The sequence below is a fragment of the Halichoeres trimaculatus genome, unplaced genomic scaffold, assembly GCF_033239565.1.
Source record: "Halichoeres trimaculatus isolate MK-OKI-2021-1 unplaced genomic scaffold, fHalTri1.1 fHalTri1_scaffold_10, whole genome shotgun sequence".
In the NCBI taxonomy this organism is placed as follows: domain Eukaryota; kingdom Metazoa; phylum Chordata; class Actinopteri; order Labriformes; family Labridae; genus Halichoeres; species Halichoeres trimaculatus.
In genome coordinates, this window is record NW_027437187.1 from 30,702,823 (window position 1) to 30,719,939 (window position 17,117).

Sequence of the window (17,117 nt, forward strand, 5' to 3'; positions counted from 1 at the left end):
ACCCTTTCGTATGGGTGCCAGACTGAACTGATCCGCTCTCGGGAGGTGGAGCAACACACTGCAGACGGTTGATTGGTCAAAAGAATCGTCACTTACCCCGACAGCGGCTGCATTTCTCCTGGCGGCACACAGACTTCTCTGAAACAAAGCTTGATTGCACTTTGTAACAGAGAGTTACATGAAAATCACAGAGAGGACGAAATGCTGCATGTCTTCCATCCGTGCTCTTTGTTTACTGTGTCGCGTTTTCTTCTTTGATGGATTTAATAGCAGGGTAAGCTGCTACGGCGTCGCGCTATTGTTTACCAGCTGCGGCTTCCGGCATCCGGCTTACACGCCGCCCACCACGAGAGGGCGCAGTTTGCAGTGGAAACGCAAACGAGATCAAACTTAACTGTCCCAAACCGTACTGAACCGACCCGGACTGCTTGGTGAAAACGCAGCTTTAATGTCACACTTGTTAAATGATCGATCACTCGTTGCAGGCCTGTTTGGAACGATGCTAGGGTGCGTTGAGGCCTAAAAACTTAAAACTAAAAAACTAAAATAAAAGCACGTGCATTGGTTGAGTACTCACTGCTCCCTGGTATGATAGTAGAGGAAAGGGGCATACGATGGCGGGGACTGGAAATGGCAATGGCGTGGCTTTTTCGCAGGCAGTCTGATCACAACACTCAAGCGGGAATGGCACTCAAACTGAGATGTCTTCAAGGAAAGAAAAAACAGCTGGGCCGTCCGTGGAAAACTCGCCTCCTCTCTCCTTCCTCCAACGTCCGTCTCCTTAAAATATAACTTAGCTGAGCCACAGTGCCACACACTATATCGGGTTGAACTAGCATTAGCTCCGTAAGCTTCCACAAACTAGCATGACGCTAATCACTTTTCAAAGTCCGTTTTACACTACAACTGTTAGATATGGCACACACAAACATCATATTTACCTTTAAGTCGTTCACACAAAGTTTACAAAAGACCAACGAGCAGTCGACCTCCGCAGAATAAACTTATAATGCTCCCGACGCGAGTAGGTTTCCTCCTCGGCTCTCCTGATAGTCTCTCTGCTTCGTCAGTTAACACAGCATCACAGATAGACAGTCCCGCCCCTTACACAGAGAATCCATTCTGATTGGCCCGTGAGTATGACATTAACCAAACAAGATATGGAAATCAGATTGATTGACAGAACACATGTCAACAGGTTAGGTTTCACACAAGAACATGTTTTTTTACTCCTGAATCACAGAGGCTTTTTTAAATGTAAAAGGAACTTTATGAATATTTATCTTTTTAACTGTAAATAGTGATGTTTTTTAAACTGTAAATATTAGGAACCATTTATCTAGCCATATTTAAACATATTTAAATCACAATGAACTTCTTTGAACTTCTTAATTTATGAAATTTTAATACTTATTTAACTTTGAAGATTAATTTTAGGCACTGTAACCTGTATCATTTTAATCAGGGCTACATAAGCAAACCTACAGGCCAACATAATTTTAATTAAATGTGTTGATACTAAACTCAGAATTAATTTTACATACCATTTATGGGATTTTTAGCACATTTAGGTGTAAAATGTTAGATATAACTCCTTTAAATGATATCATTTTAGCTGTAAAGCACTCTAAATTACCCTGTGTATGAATTGTGCTTTACAAATTAACTTGCCTTGTGTTGCAGACTCGAACAACTGAACAACGTTGTAGCTGTGCATGTGTTTTTAAAATAAACTTTTACTTTCAACTCTCTGAAAATACAGAAACACAAGCACAGAAATTCAACGTGGCTGCGACCTGCATTTCATCCTGGTCGACTAAATCCTCTCGGTGTTAGGCATCAGTTCCCACAGGTATTCACACTCACACACAACAACATTTGACACACTCAAACAGTAAATATCAAAGTTCCCATATTATGCTCCTTTCTGCAGTTTAATATGGATCATTGATGTCATCATGAAATGGTAGTAACATGTTTTGGTCCAAAAAGCCAATAAATCAAGCACAGCAGCATTGTTTCCAGGCTCTCGTATCCCCTCTGTTCAGGACGGTCTGATTGAGTGGGCGTGACCTTCATATGTAAATGAGCCACCGTTGATACCGCCCCACTCTCCAGCGTCACTGAGAGCGGCACCGCGAGCTCCGAGTGCACAATGTTTAGAAAACAGAGAAGCTCGTTTACCGTAACATTACAGGCTAAAACAACAGGCTAACTGCGGCTAAAGTTGGCATCCTGAAGCTAACACAGAGACAGGGGGGACACTGACGAAAAGCTCTTACATCTGCTCCACAGCACACAGCGTTTAAAATACTCACATTTCCAGGGTCTGAGGTTTGTTGGCGGATGGTTGGTAATGCGCCTGGATTCAGGACCAGTCTATTCGCTAGCCCTCTGTTGTACTGTCCAAAGTTGGAAAAGCAGTCGGCCGTGAAGTGACTAGTACACACATGCACAGTTTTACTGAGTGTAGCTGGAACATTTCCTTGATAAATGAACTCTAGCCACTTAGACTTGTCTTCTTCTGAGATGGGAAGCTGTATGGCAGTTTACAGCCAAAAACAGCCACTCTTCTCTCCCCGCTGCTGGAGAGATTTCTCTCCAGATGAGGGGAGGGGAGTGGGCGGAGAGGGGGTTCGGGGGTATCTGCTCCGGGTGGACCAATTAGGTCAGACTTGCTCCTGAAAAAAAGGGACTTGCTGACGTCGGCAAACCCCGGAAATTCCAAACAGCTCGTTCGACATCAGGATTTTACATTCACAAGCACTACTAAGCACAGGTTTTGTCATTAAATGTCACATTTTGTGGGCTGGGGGGAAAGCCAAAGACCCACAAATTTCACTAAAAAGCTTAATTAAGTGATTTTTGCATAATATGGGACCTTTAAAGTAAGCTACAGGTGGTTAGGCTTAGCATCTTCTGGCAAGCAAACATGACAGATGCGGCACTTCAAAGATAACTAATCAACCCGCAAAACTTTGACATAAAGCGACTTATTCACACAGACAGAAGTCTGGTTTCTTTCATACATATTGCTAATCCATGTCACACATTTATCCACTGTTTCACTACTTTTGCTCACCTGAAAATACAGAGACACAAGCACAGAAATTCAACATGGCTGACTGCGACGTCACCTGTCTGTTCCTGAAACTGTGAAATGAATGTTAGTTTTTCTTGGAGCAGCTAAAGGGAAAGGCAGTAAAAGGCAGTGAAATCAGCGTTTTAGACCTGAGTTGTTTTAAATCAGACTGTAAATATGCCTTTTAGTGCCGTAAATGTCGTTGCTTCTGGTCTTTCTGCTGCCAGCCTGAAGCAGATTCTCCATAAACAGCGACTTTAAGCACTTCCGCCAAGGCTTTATTTTTACTGACGTATGTCGCGCCTTGATTCTAACCACCAAAAATTACTAAAATATTCAATTAGTGCCAGAATATTCATCTTTTAACAGCTGAGCATTGTATAATACAAAATCTCAAAAATAAACATGACAGTCGAGTGGTGTCTTTGTCCATATGCATGTTTTACACCATTATTATGGATCCCACTCTTGCCTTGCCTTGACACTGATTTATTTCTGAGGACAATACTGCAAGTAGCAGGTGTCACAACAGGAAAAGTTGAGTAGATCATGATTGCTCCCATCAAGTTGCACAAAAAAAAAATCCAACAGTTGTGAAATTTAAGAGAAAATGGGCGGACTGACAGCCTGAATGTGAAATAGGTTTGATCAAAAGGTGTTCGGTGTTAGATTCATCTGTCTGATACAAACAACCTGTGCTCACTACAAAAGAGAGGAACGCATCAACTCTCAGCTTCACACAGCCTGAGCAAACTTCTCTTCATCCTTTACCTTGAACGTACGGTTCATCCGACCACCATGAATCCTGAAGGGGTTCCACCACAGGGGGGATATGGAGGGTATCCTGCGCAGCCTGGAGGGCCTGTGGTGGTTCAAAGCACCACTGTGACCATCGTCAACGATCCATCAAAGGACCACATCATCTGGTCTCTCTTCAACTTTCTCTACTTCAACCCCTGCTGTGTAGGACTGGCGGCTCTTATCTACTCCATCAAGGTCAGTTCAGGTGCCTCAGATCTGAATCTTGGATAACTGCTTGTTAATGGCTGTTTCAGCATCAGCTACTTTTTCTAAAATGTTTGATATTTAAATATTCAATGATAAGTTGTAAGGGGAAAAATTCTTGCCTTTGAGTTATATGCTTTAGAATTTTGATTTAAAACTCTGACAAAGGTATTTCCCTATGTTTTGTTACAATTTGAAGAAAAATGTGTCTGAAAACTGAGCTTGATTGGATGACTTGCTTGCTTGACTACTGCTTTTGTCTTTCAGGCCAGAGATCGGAGGATGGTTGGTGACTTGGAGGGTGCTCAACACCATGCCTCGACTGCTTTCAAGTTCAACATTGTTGCTTCCACTGTGTGCATGGTGCTGTTACTTGCAACCATGATCGGATTAGCCATTGCTAGATAGAGCTAAAGATTCTGTTAACGAGCAAATTAAAAAAGCACAGCACTCATCTGCTCCTTTGATGTAGTTATAACTTATCCTCTACTTTATCCTAATGTCACATTTTGTAACTTGATTTCCCTTTTCCTCTCATCCTCAGCCAAAAACTTAACTTTGATTTGTGTAATCTTTGGAGAAGTTGTGCTTTTTTAGCTTTTCAGTTTTCAGTTGTGATTTGATGCAAGACTCAGTTTCCACCTTGAGGTTAGGGCCTGTAATATGTGAGTTGCTTAAGAGGAAAAGTTCATTTGTCAAGAAATCTTGATACACACATAACAAACGTCTTGGTGAAAGTCAGCTTTTTTACTTCAAGAGCTGTAGAGTCAAACTTTCTGTAAATGAGTCAGGACCACTTTGTAAAACTAATCTTTATTAACTTGCACAGTTTGATTTGGCAGTATGGTTCTGTTCTGGGGCTCCCTGCTCTTTCCAGGCGCTTGCATGGAAAGCCTGAGGCAGGAAGAGCACACCTTCCTGCTCATCACGAGCCATCATGAACGGCATAAGCAGGGAGTGCAGCAGCAAAATAAAAACCCAGACAGAGCAGAGTAATAGACATGAATACATCGACAGGAGGAGCTGGGGTGGAGGTGGATTGCAAAATGCCATCAGAGGAAGCAGGAAGGAGGCTGGGCCAGAGCTGTGTGATAGACCGCTCTGAATGCAATTTTCCAATAGGAAGCAGGCAAGGGGGTCAGCCGAGCGATCAGCTGATCTGCACTGGTGACAGCTAAGCTGTTAGAGCTTGACATCATGGCCTGCCTGAACTAACACTTTGCTTGATTAAATGTTGACAGAGAAGAACTGGGTGTATCTGAGCTCAGTCTCTGCTCTACTTGAGGTCTGCTTTACCCACAGTCGCCACACATTTCCTGTCTAATAATTTTTGTCAGACGCTGATGTTTAACTAACACTCAAGACCTGAGACTCACTGAATGAAGAGTTCACTTGATGAATAAATTCAAAAACTTTACAAACTATGAAGTTTCCCTCTCTGTCTTTTCATAATCAACTTGTTAATTGTGTTTTGGTTGCTTTAAACTTTTGATCTGAAAACCTCATGTGTAGGAATTTTAAATCATAAAAAAAGTAAGATGCCCCAATCCGGTCCGCGTTGAGTCAGACACATCCCTTATAAGCAAACCTACAGGCCAACATGATTTCAATTATATGTGTTGATACTAAACTCAGAATAAAATTTGCATACCATTTATCGGATTTTTAGCACATCTAGGTGTTAAATGTCAGATATAACTCCTTTAAATGATTTTATTTTAGCTGTAAAGCACTTTGAATAACCCTGTGTATGAGTTGTGCTTTACAAATTAACTTGCCTTGTGTTGCAGACTTGGACAACTGAACAACGTTCCAGGCGTGTATGAGTTTTTAGGATAAACTTTTACTTTCAACTCTCTGAAAATACAGAAACACAAGCACAGAAATTCAACTTGGACGGACCTGCATTTCTACTCTATCCTCTTTGTGTTTAGCATCAGTTCCCACGGTTATTCACACTCACACAGCAAATATTAAAGTAAGCTACAGGTGGTTAAGCTTAGCACCTTCTAGCAAGCGAACACGACAGGTGCAGCACTTCAAAGACGACTAATCAACCCGCAAAACTTTGACATAAAGCGACTTATTCACACAGACAGAAGTCTGGTTTCTCTCATACATATTCCTCATCCATGTCACACATTTATCCACTGTTTCACTACTTTTGCTCACCTGAAAATACAGAGACACAAGCACAGAAATTCAACATGGCTGACTGCGACGTCACCTGTCCGTTCCTGAAACTGTGAAATAAAGCCAATCTGTGGACGCAGCCACATTCGCTACAACGCCAACTGTGAGTTTTTCTTCGGGCAGTTACAGGTTGCCCGGCAGTCATGTGACCTGAGCTGTGCCTCTGATTGGAAAATCAAATGATCCTAATAACTTCTAAACTGCAGAGATAGAAAAAAAAATTCACTCATCTTACAGTGTGTGCCGATAGTGAAACAATGGTTTAGACTCAAGACTTTTTTTGAACCAGGCTGTAAATATGCTTTTTAATGCCATTAATGTCTGTTTTTTTGGCCAGGTGTGTACGTGACTTCTGGTCTATCAGCTACCAGCCTCAAGCAGATTCTCCATGAACAGCGACTTTTAGCACTTCCGCTAAGGCTTTATTTTTACTAAACATACACGCCCCTTGATTCTAACCACCAAAAATTACTAAAATATTCAATTAGTGCCATAATATTCATCTTTTAACAGCTGAGCAATGTATAATACAAAATCTCAAAAATAAACATGACAGTAGGGCAATGTCTGTGCCCATATGCATGCTTTACACCATTATTAAGGATCCCACTCTTGCCTTGCCTTGACACTGATTTATTTCTGAGGACAATACTGCAAGTAGCAGGTGTCACAACAGGAAAAGTTGAGTAGATCATGATTGCTCCCATCAAGTTGCACAACAAAAAATCCAACAGTTGTGACATTTAAGAGAATATGGGCGGACTGACAGCCTGAATGTGAAATAGGTTTGATCAAAAGGTGTTCGGTGTTAGATTCATCTGTCTGATTCAAACAACCTGTGCTCACTACAAAAGAGAGGAACGCATCAACTACCAGCACACAGCCTGAGTAAACTTCTCTGCATCCTTCACCTTGAACGTACGGTTCATCCGACCACCATGAATCCTGAAGGGGTTCCACCACAGGGGGGATATGGAGGGTATCCTGCGCAGCCTGGAGGGCCTGTGGTGGTTCAAAGCACCACTGTGACCATCGTCACCGATCCACCAAAGGACCACATCATCTGGTCTCTCTTCAACTTTGTCTACTTCAACCCCTGCTGCATAGGACTGGCGGCTCTTATCTACTCCATCAAGGTCAGTTCAGGTGCCTCAGATCTGAATCTTGGATAACTGCTTGTTGATGGCTGTTTTCTATAATCTTTGATATTTAAATATTCAATGATAAGTTGTAAGGGGAAAAATTCTTGCCTTTGAGTTATATGCTTCAGAATTTTGATTTAAAACTCTGACAAAGGTATTTCCCAATGTTTTGTTACAATTTGAAGAAAAATGTGTCTGAAAACTGAGCTTAATTTGATGACTTAAAGATTTATAATGCTAAAGATCACTTTAATGAAAGTCTAGACTGAATGTGGTCAACAAAACAATAAAACAACTATCTTTAATTTCTCAAAAATGCTTAAAATTTCAGCTCTGAAAATTCAGGGTTTTTCTCCCTTTACATGCTTTACTCGTGCTTTTTACCCAGTAGAATCAGAAATACAGCGGATGGTTGAATAATTGTGAAACACACTTTGTCTCAAACATTGCTGGAGATAAAGAATCTACTGCTTTTGTCTTTCAGGCCAGAGATCGGAGGATGGCTGGTGACTTGGAGGGTGCTCAACGTTATGCCTTGACTGCTAGCAAGTTCAACATTGTTGCTTCCGTTGTGGGCGCTGTGTTGTTTATTGCAATCATTATCGCAGTCACCTCTGCTTGATAAAGCTACAGATTCTGTTATTGAGCAAATTAAAAAAAGCACAGCACTCATCTGCTCCTTTAATGTAGTTATAACTTATCCTCTACTTTATCCTAATGTCACATAATGTAGCTTGATTTTCCTTTTCCTCTCATCCTCAGCCAAAAACTAAACTTTGATTTGTGTAATCTTTGGAGAAGTTGTGCCTTTTTAGCTTTTCGGTTTGCAGTTGTGATTTGATGCAAGACTCAGTTTCCACCTTGAGGGTGAGGCCTGTAACATGTGAGTTGCTTAAGAGGAAAAGTTCATTTGTCAAGAAACGACCGTTTCATTTTTTCAGTTCTGTAATTTTCGAAAAGTGTTTGTGATCTTGATTCACAGATGTTATCATGTCTTGGTAAAAGTCAGGTTTTATTCTGTCACAGCTGTAGATCCATGAGTGCTGTAATAAATGTTGACAAAGAAGAACTCTGTTATTGTTTGCTTGTTTTGATGAAAAAAGAAAATGGTGCAAATATATATGAGCTCAGGCTCTGCTCTGCTAAAGGCCTGCTCTACCTTTGGCCCCCCACATTTCCTAACTTTTTCTTAATTCATTTTTTTGTCAAAAAGCTGATGTTAAACCAACACAGAGGAAGTCTCAGTAAGTAAAGACATGTCAGTGATGAGTTAGTCATCATCGAATATGTTAGTTTATAACTCAAACTTGGCACACAAAGTAACAGTGCAATTGTAAGATTTACTGTCAAGAAGCGTTGGGGAAAATAATTTAATGAACATAGATTGCCTTACTTTTCGTTTTTAGTTAATATTCCTAAACATGAGACGAAAGGCACACAAAAAAATACAACAAGCAAGATGATTATGGGAAGACAGAGAGGAAACTTCTTGGGTTGAAAAGGTGTTGAATTTCTCTGTAAAGCATGTGAAGCAAGAGTTTCTTCAGAAAGTGACTCACAGGCCTCATGTGTTAGTTTTAACATCTTGACAAAAGGAGGAAGAAGACTGTATCCTGCAGAGGAAGCTGCTCTAACTGGAAGAGTTTCAAACTCTAAATTGTCTCGGTTGGTTTATTTTAGTTTGCCCACATTTTACTCTCCTGTTTGACCTGACTCCCTCTGAATGAACCTGTTAATTAGGGCTGAACAATTAATTGAATCTAAACCGACATTGCAATGTAGCAGAGTGTAATTTTCAAATAGCAGCGTCTGCAATTTAAAAAAAAAAAAAAATCATGTAAACAGACCTGGAGGGGACATGGTAACATGGTATATTATTCATATCAATTCATGCTTCAATCTATTTCATTTCATCATAACATGTAGGCCTGGCCTTTATACTATGGAATGGTTATTAATTATTTTTAGTAAATAATCCAAAATATTACAACCAACCCCCCCACCCCCCCCACCCCCACCCCACCCCACCCCTAAATAAATAAATAAATAAATAAATAAATAAATAGATAAATAAATAAATAAATAAATAAATAAATAAATAAATAAATAAATAAATAAATAAATAAATAAAATAATAAATAACAATAAATAAAAATTCCATGCTAAATCACAAACACAATATTGGTCCAAATAAATCGTAATTAGATTATTTTCAAAAATCATTCAGCCCTACTGTTAATAGTGGTTCAATTTAAAGGACAATACTTTAAGTAGCAGGTGTTATCAAAGGAAAAGAAAAGCAGATAATGATTTCCTGGAACAAACTACACAGGAAAAAAAGAAGAAACAGTTGTGACATTTGAGAGAACCCCCCCCCCACCCCTTAAAAAAAAAAAAAAACACCTGTACTTACCTTTAAAAGAGAGGAGCACACTTACACACAGAGCTTCACACAGTCTGAGCAAACTTCTCTGCACTCTGAGCACACAGCACCCAACCATCATGTATCCACCACATGCCGGTTATCCTGCGCAGCCTGGAGCGCCCGGACTGATTCAAAGCACCACTGTGACCATCGGCACCGATCCTCCAAAGGACCACATCATCTGGTCTCTCCTCAGCCTCCTTTACGGCAACCCCTGCTGCATGGGGCTGGCAGCTTTTATCTACTCCATCAAGGTCGGTCCAGTTCCCTCAGATCTGAATCTTGGATAGCTGCTTGTTGATGGCTGTTTCAGCATCAGCTACTTTTTCTAAAATGTATAAATGTAAACATTAAAAAAAAATTGTGAAGGAGGAGAAATTCTTGATTCAGGTTTTCTTTTGATTTTTATGCTTCAAAGTATTAATTTAAAATTCTGAAAAATGTATTTTCAAAAGCTTGGTTACAGTTTTGAAGGAAAATGTGTCTGAAATCTGAGCTTCATTGGATGACTTTCAGATCTGATGAAAGTCTAGACTTATCTTTTTCCCTTTTTTATTTATTTATTCATTCATTCATTCATTCATTCATTCAATGCAATGTTAAAGAAAATGTAATTTTTAACAGACTTTTCCTGTTCTCTTATAAAACAACAAAATGCAAGTAGATTTACTGATATTTCAATAGTTTTACACTGTAAAAAGAATCTAAATTTTACAGTTATTAACCCTTAATTTTTAAAGTATTTTTCCTTTAAAATAATAGTATGTAAAACTGTAAAATTACTGAAATTATATGGATTTATATATATATATATATATATATATATATATATATATATATATATATATATATATATATATATATATATATTTATATATATATATATTTATATATATATATATATATATATATATATATATATATATATATATATATATATATATATATATATATATATATATATATATATATATTTTATTTTTATTTATTTTTTTTGTTTGTTTGTTTGTTTTTTTGTTTTTTTGTTTTTGAGGTATTATGCCAGCATATAGCTGCACCCTGTACCCTCTTCACTCATAATTGGAATTCACTTGAAGGAAAAAAACAACTTTCTTTGATGTACCAGTTATAAATAATTCAGTTCTGAAAACTCAGGGTTATGTCTTTTTATAAAATTATCACTCAGTTTTACACTACACTCCTACTTTGTACCCAGTAGAATCAAAATCACAATGAATGGTTAAATATTTGTGAAACAGACTTTGCCTTAAACATTACTGGATATGAAGAATCTACTGCTTTTGTCTTTCAGTCCAGAGATCAGAAGATGGTTGGTGACTTGGCAGGGGCTAGTCGTTTTGCCTCGACTGCCCGCAAGTTCAACATTGCTGCTTCCATTCTGGGTGCCGTGCTGCTTTTGATACTCATTATCACATTCAGCTCTATAGATGACGATGAAGGTCATGGGGATTACTAAAAGAAGTGCAAAGGACATGAACTCAGGTTCTGCTCTGCTTGAAGTCTGCTCTACCCACAGCCCCCCACATTTCCTGTCTGTCAAGTGGCTTTCTGTCAAAATGCTGGTGTTAAACCAACACACAAAGCCTGAGACTTGCTAAAGTTATCACTTGATAAATAAATTCAACAACTTTACAACATGAGAAGTTTTCCTTTCTGTCTGTCTATAATCATCTTGTTTATTAAATTGCTGATCTAATAACCGTGTGTGAGTATTATTTGTGGTAAACCAAAGTAGGTGACGACATCAAGTTCAAGGCGGGGGGTAAATTGAATGTTGATTTGACATGAGAAACACTTTTTTTAAAGAGGGGGTATTCTGCTTTCTGTATTATAAACATGCACATACAGTAAAAGAGCTGGATGTTTATACTAAATGTGTAAAAACAAATTTCAAACCATAACATATTCATAGAAGTAGAAAACCCTGAATCCATTGGTGAACTGTTCAAAATGGTCTGTTCTCAAAGTAGCACGATGTCTTCATGAGACTTGCTGAAATGATGAGGTCATCACATGGATTTCCTAACTGGTCCGTGGCAAGTTGCAGGGGCAGACTTAAAACATCCAATGCTGTATTCCATTTGTCCTCGGAAGTGGGAAGTGGGAAGTCGGGAGTGGGAATGACGTCATCTCTGAGTTCAGCATCCCAGTTGCCAAGTTGGATAAACTTGCATTAACAGCAATATTTTTGTATGTAAACATGGGATAATACTATATATACTGCTGATTCATATCAACAAACACTAGACAGGCATACTTAAACAAAAAGAATACAACAGGAGCTTAATAAGCTCAGAATTTTTAACTGGGAACTCAGGGGTGATGTGGGTGCTCTGACTTACAAGTCAGAAATTCTGGCCACCAGGGTCGTTCCAGCTTCCGAGTACAAATGGAACGCAGCATTAGCCTGCCCATAGCCCTGCATAACAGGCCTCCAGAGGGTTGGCCAATCAGAGCGCAGGGGGGTTGTGGAGCAGGAAGCCTTAAAGAAACGGCAGCTTGAAAAAAAAAAAAAGAAAAGAAAAAAGGAGTAATTTCAAAAAGAGGCTGAAATTCTGAAGCACCAGTGGAAAAAAAAGAGGGTTTTTTAGGGAGAGGTTGTGAATCGTGTAAAGCTCCACATCCCACATTTTTGCACACAACAAACAACACTAGTTTGGAGATTTTAGTGGTTTTAGAAAGTGAGGTAGGATAGTCTGGTGCACATATTGTGGGTTGTGATTGGTTAAGATCTCAGGTTCAAGGTTTTCTTATATTATTTTGAAAGAGTGTATAAAAACGTGTTGGCCTCTGTGTTTCTGTGCAGGTAAGAGTGTGTGTCATATTTCCATCTAATGTACAAGCCATGAGCACACGCATCAGAGACATGAATAATTCACCTTTAATTCAAAATAAATGAAGAAATAAGATCACTGTCAAATGTTGTATTTTCATGTGCAGCCAAAATAATCCTATTAAAAACGTTGACTGTTTTCCTATTGGTTAGCATCTTTGCATAAACTTTGTACTGAGTAATGTGTTTGTGGGATAAATACAAAGCTAGCAATACACTTGAGTTTTGTTTTCCAAAGAAAACTGTTGAAACATCCAAGAAAGAAAGCGTTACACCCCATAACTGAGATATCGCAACTTTTTAGTCTCCAAAAATGTAACTCTGGCTCGATTTTGACCACAGTGAAGACACTGGGATTGAGACCCGTCTACATCTGACATATGATGAAAGCATCCAGGGAGCAGTCCTGTGTCAGCCTCCAAACTCCAGTTTCTGACAGCACGGTGCAGCCTGTGTCCTGGATGGACTCATCAGGTTGCCCCTCACCCCATTTGGTAAAGGTCAGAGGTCTGTTTTTCAAATCCACCCCAAAATTCCCCTCTGCTTTTTTATTATTGACACTGATCCAGACCAATTTAGGAACATCTTTGGAGAATTGAGTCAGGACGTCGTTCTCCTCTTCGCTCTGGGGTAAAGCCAGCTCCAAGCCTCTGTGGGAGCAGAACTCAACAGCTTCGGAGAAAGAGCCTTTCTCTTTGTATGACTCAAAGTACTTCTGACCAACTCGCCTCACAAAGTCGTAGTTTATTGCTAAAGGAAGGAAAAATTATGCAAGAAATCAGAAAACAATAAGCTTACGAGTTTCTTTAGATGAGCTGATAGGTTAAAACTTGAATACATATCTGCTAGTACACCCAAGTTTGTTTCTTTTTACACTTACCCTGCTCTAATTTAGCGACACTCTCCTGTAAGGCTCTTTGGTCCGCGCAACTGGGATCAGTGCCATCTGGAGCTGCAAAATAAAGTTATATTACAAAACTTTCCCTGTTAATATTCATGTATCTGCAACACCTAACAGTCAAATGCTCTCAGTCTTTTTATTTTCAGCTCCTTTTATTGTTTGACTTTCACTTGACTTGCCCAAGAGCCTATGTTTTTTTTCTGGCTATCACAGTGGAAAGGATGAAATAATCTGAAAATGTTCTTCATTTAAACCTTTATTTATCTATATACAGTATTTCTGCGGTGCTGGTTTAGTTCATTTGATAAAGAGGCTACAGTCCATGTTTCACAGGTTGAAGGATCAATTCCAGGGTCCCCGTATTTGGAGCAAGTCTACCCTAAAATCTCGAGTCTCCTTATCAGTCCAATGAGAGCCAAATGGAAGTCTTAGCAGCTACAAAGACATATTTAAATGAGATGAGAATATTTTATTGATCAAAGTAATCAGGGAGAGAAATTCATTAAGACAAATCTCATGAAATTCCCCACCTTGTTGGCATACTCCGTCAGGTCCAGGCCTGCCCTGCTCACCGGGCCACCCCTGGTCTCCTCTGTCCCCTTAAGAAAAAAGACAGACCGGGGCAAACGTCAGAGTTCATTGAAAGCTGTAACAAAGTAAAATGAAACAAAGTGATCGAAGACGGATGTTGAAAGGTTTATGAAACTGCTATGGAAAGCCGTTTAAACATGAAATTGATATTAGTGATATCAACCATAGCTCAGCTCTACTAGTATTCCATTTTAGAGCACAATTCCTCAATTTTATTTTACTTGTACCACAAATAAGCTCTATATGCTAATAAGGGGAAGTGTAAAAACAATTCAGGCTTCCCATTGGCTTTTGGATATATGAAAACCAATCAGGGTGCTGTATTTGTTTATAATTCCTCCTACTTCATTTGCATCAGGTCTTCTAATACTACTACTCACTCTTTAGGCTTTACTAGCAGTGTTGCCACAGTTACTTAGAAAAAGTAATCCGATTACTGATTACTCCTTTAAAAAGTAACTTAGTTACTTTACTGCCTACTTGATTGTAAAAGTAACTAAATTAGATAACAAGTTACTTTATTAGTTTTTTCAGCAGCTGTCGACAACACCTGAAGCTGCATGATTTGGCAAAATTGTGCGATGGAATTAAAACAAATATGAGTCTACATGTTTTGTTTTTAAGTAACATGCAGACATTGGTAAATGTACTTGACAATTAAAAAATGAAAATATTCATGCATTTTGAACTGCAAAATATAACTACAGAAAGCTTTTACGGTACTATTTTCAGTGCACTACAGCACTGCTCAGTTAAATTTTAGATTTATTATTATTATTGTTATTAATTAATTAATTATTTATTTTTATTTATTTATTTAGTCTAATTTGGTTTTTATCAGTTTCATTTTTTAAAGCTGTAGTCTGAGGATCCTGTATTTGTAATACAATAGTCAAAAGTAAATGCTGCTGGAATGTGGGCTCACAAAATCCTCAGTACCCTGATTGGGTCACCCCAGGCTAAAATGTCTGGGCACGCCCCTGCTTGCCACCAGGTGTCTCGTTGTATCCTACCTTATGTTGCTCTGCTCCTCAACAGATAGATTTATGCTAAACGGAGGGTTCAGCTCTTAAAAAATAGAGGGAGTAACGGTGAAAGACGGGACTCACCTTTCCCCCAGGTGAAACACAAACAACTTCTCAAGCGTTTATGGCCGCAGTGCGCTGATCTCTCTCGAACAGATTCCTAAATGCTTCAACAAAAGATCTTTCGCACACTGCCAGCACAGAGTGACCCGCGAACCTCAGTATTGTCATCTTTAGCTGACAAACTCAAAACAAGGAGTGTGTTTCCAGCTGGAAAACGCGCGTCGCTCTTCAACCTCCCTTGTTGTTTACCTTTGTGTCTCTGGCTGTCATTACACGTGAGTTGTCCTCGTGCTGAAAACGTGATGAACACGCGACTCCCGTCACGTGCATTAGTAAAACAATAGTGAGTACATGTATTCTAAAATTGAGCACTAGTAGATCTGAACTGTGGTTGATGTCAGTGATATCAATTCCCTGCTCAAATGGCTTTCCAACTGTAGCTTTACAACAAACAAGTTGATGATAGTCACCCTTTTCACCCGGTACACCTGGATATCCGTCCAAGCCTGGTAGTCCAGGTGGTCCTCTCATCCCATCTCTTCCTGGAGGCCCAGGAGGACCTCTTTCACCTTTGGGGCCAGGTGCACCTTGGAGCTGACTGAGGCTAATGAGAGCCATCAGGCAAAGAGCACAAAACACAAGACCTAGCCTCATCTTCTCTGTGAAGATCTGAAATATGTCACATTTTTGTTTAGGGGGGAAATCAGAAGATTTTATCAGTATCATCATTAATATTGAATCAGTCATTTACCTTTTATGTACACAGCACTTCTCATAAATCAAATGCAGTTCAAAGTGCTTTGAAAAAATACCATTAAAATGTATACATGAAATAAATTAGCAGCTAAACATATCAATATTTTGCTTGAAGTACAGACTAATGACAACCCAATGCAATAAATTACACACATGTAATGATTTTAAATAAATAAAAAAACAATATGCTTGACATTTAAAACATAAAAATCAAGTTAGAAATAATATGTAAGACAAAAAAACATTAAATAAGATAAAGAAAAGCTCTACCAAGAGTAACCAAAATAATAACTTGTCTAAAAACATAAATAAATAGACAAACCGTAGAGTTTAAATGATGAAGTTCCTGCTAGTTGTGTTTCCTCTTTGCTCTGTCCACAGAAACTGACTGAGATATCAGGCTGAACTCATAATAAAAGAATTTCAGCTTGTTGTGATGCCAGATGCACCTCCCTAATCTTTAACCAACACTTGTGGCCGATCGAAGTAAAAACAAAAATCTCACATGTATTAACACGTGTCAAAATACATTTATGGTGTCAGAACCATGCAGCTCTGGTTGGCTTTAAATCTCTGTGGGTTGTGATTTTGATTTGCATAATGCATTTGTGATGGAGAAGAACAGTGTGTGGGGACAGGGTGTGTTCATATTTTCCAACCTCTGGACCACAAATACCAACATTTTTCATAGATTTTTTTTTCTCCACCACTGCTGGTTGGGAAAAAAGGGAGGGTTTTGTTCTTCTTGGTGATATCCATCCCAAATGAGACTTTGCATCTGTTGTTTCTTTTGTCGTGAGTTCAGCCTGAAAACTCAGTCAGTCCTCCGTGGAAGAAGTAAAGAAGAAGCACATCCAGCAGCAACCTCATCATCTAAACTGTAGGTTTTTTCTATATTTATACCTCTGACAGTCTTTGGCACCCAAGGTAAGAGATGCATTTTGAAGTTGTCTGGGCTACTTATCACCAATCTAGAGACTACTGTCTTTTCCTCTTATAATCTGATGTGAATTGATATATTTGAATTTATTTTACATACATAAAAGGTATTGGCTGTAAATAATAGCAAACTACCCTTAA

The 17,117-nt window shown here is 38.9% G+C and overlaps 4 protein-coding genes across 4 annotated transcripts in view; 3 read left to right on the plus strand and 1 right to left on the minus strand.

Moving 5' to 3' along the window:
- The first annotated feature begins 3,737 nt into the window (after window positions 1–3,737).
- Window positions 3,738–5,479, plus strand: LOC141796780 (dispanin subfamily A member 2b-like). The gene is made up of 2 exons (XM_074678044.1): window positions 3,738–4,078; window positions 4,355–5,479. Exons 1-2 carry the CDS (start codon window positions 3,881–3,883, stop codon window positions 4,493–4,495), a joined length of 339 nt encoding a protein of 112 aa, XP_074534145.1. The 5' UTR covers window positions 3,738–3,880; the 3' UTR covers window positions 4,496–5,479.
- Window positions 5,480–7,078: 1,599 nt separating this feature from the next.
- LOC141797148 (dispanin subfamily A member 2b-like) lies at window positions 7,079–8,476 on the plus strand. Its single transcript, XM_074678581.1, has 2 exons — window positions 7,079–7,416; window positions 7,907–8,476. The coding sequence occupies exons 1-2, from the start codon at window positions 7,219–7,221 to the stop codon at window positions 8,042–8,044; spliced, it is 336 nt and encodes a 111-aa protein (XP_074534682.1). The 5' UTR covers window positions 7,079–7,218; the 3' UTR covers window positions 8,045–8,476.
- A 4,332-nt stretch (window positions 8,477–12,808) lies between these two features.
- On the minus strand, window positions 12,809–15,935 carry LOC141797146 (mannose-binding protein C-like). The gene is made up of 4 exons (XM_074678579.1): window positions 15,752–15,935; window positions 14,133–14,201; window positions 13,582–13,653; window positions 12,809–13,451 (listed from the first exon to the last, which is right to left on the minus strand). Exons 1-4 carry the CDS (start codon window positions 15,933–15,935, stop codon window positions 13,069–13,071), a joined length of 708 nt encoding a protein of 235 aa, XP_074534680.1. The 3' UTR covers window positions 12,809–13,068.
- The window catches only part of LOC141797147 (mannose-binding protein C-like), a 4,986-nt gene continuing 3,109 nt past the window's right edge, over window positions 15,241–17,117 (plus strand). The window contains exon 1 of the mRNA XM_074678580.1: window positions 15,241–15,313. The gene's annotated coding sequence lies outside the window, so the exon portion shown is untranslated. The remainder of the gene's footprint in view (window positions 15,314–17,117) is intronic.

Bases quoted from the DNA above. Each gene is read 5' to 3' on its own strand.
- LOC141796780 (XM_074678044.1), top strand. From the start codon at position 3,881: ATGAATCCTGAAGGGGTTCCACCACAGGGGGGATATGGAGGGTATCCT. The intron at 4,079-4,354 runs GTCAGTTCAGGT...TTTGTCTTTCAG, and splicing joins CTCTTATCTACTCCATCAAG to GCCAGAGATCGGAGGATGGT.
- LOC141797148 (XM_074678581.1), top strand. From the start codon at position 7,219: ATGAATCCTGAAGGGGTTCCACCACAGGGGGGATATGGAGGGTATCCT. The intron at 7,417-7,906 runs GTCAGTTCAGGT...TTTGTCTTTCAG, and splicing joins CTCTTATCTACTCCATCAAG to GCCAGAGATCGGAGGATGGC.
- LOC141797146 (XM_074678579.1), bottom strand. From the start codon at position 15,935: ATGAGGCTAGGTCTTGTGTTTTGTGCTCTTTGCCTGATGGCTCTCATT. The intron at 13,654-14,132 runs GTGGGGAATTTC...TTTATTTTGCAG, and splicing joins TGACGGAGTATGCCAACAAG to CTCCAGATGGCACTGATCCC. The intron at 13,452-13,581 runs GTAAGTGTAAAA...TCCTTCCTTTAG, and splicing joins TGTCGCTAAATTAGAGCAGG to CAATAAACTACGACTTTGTG.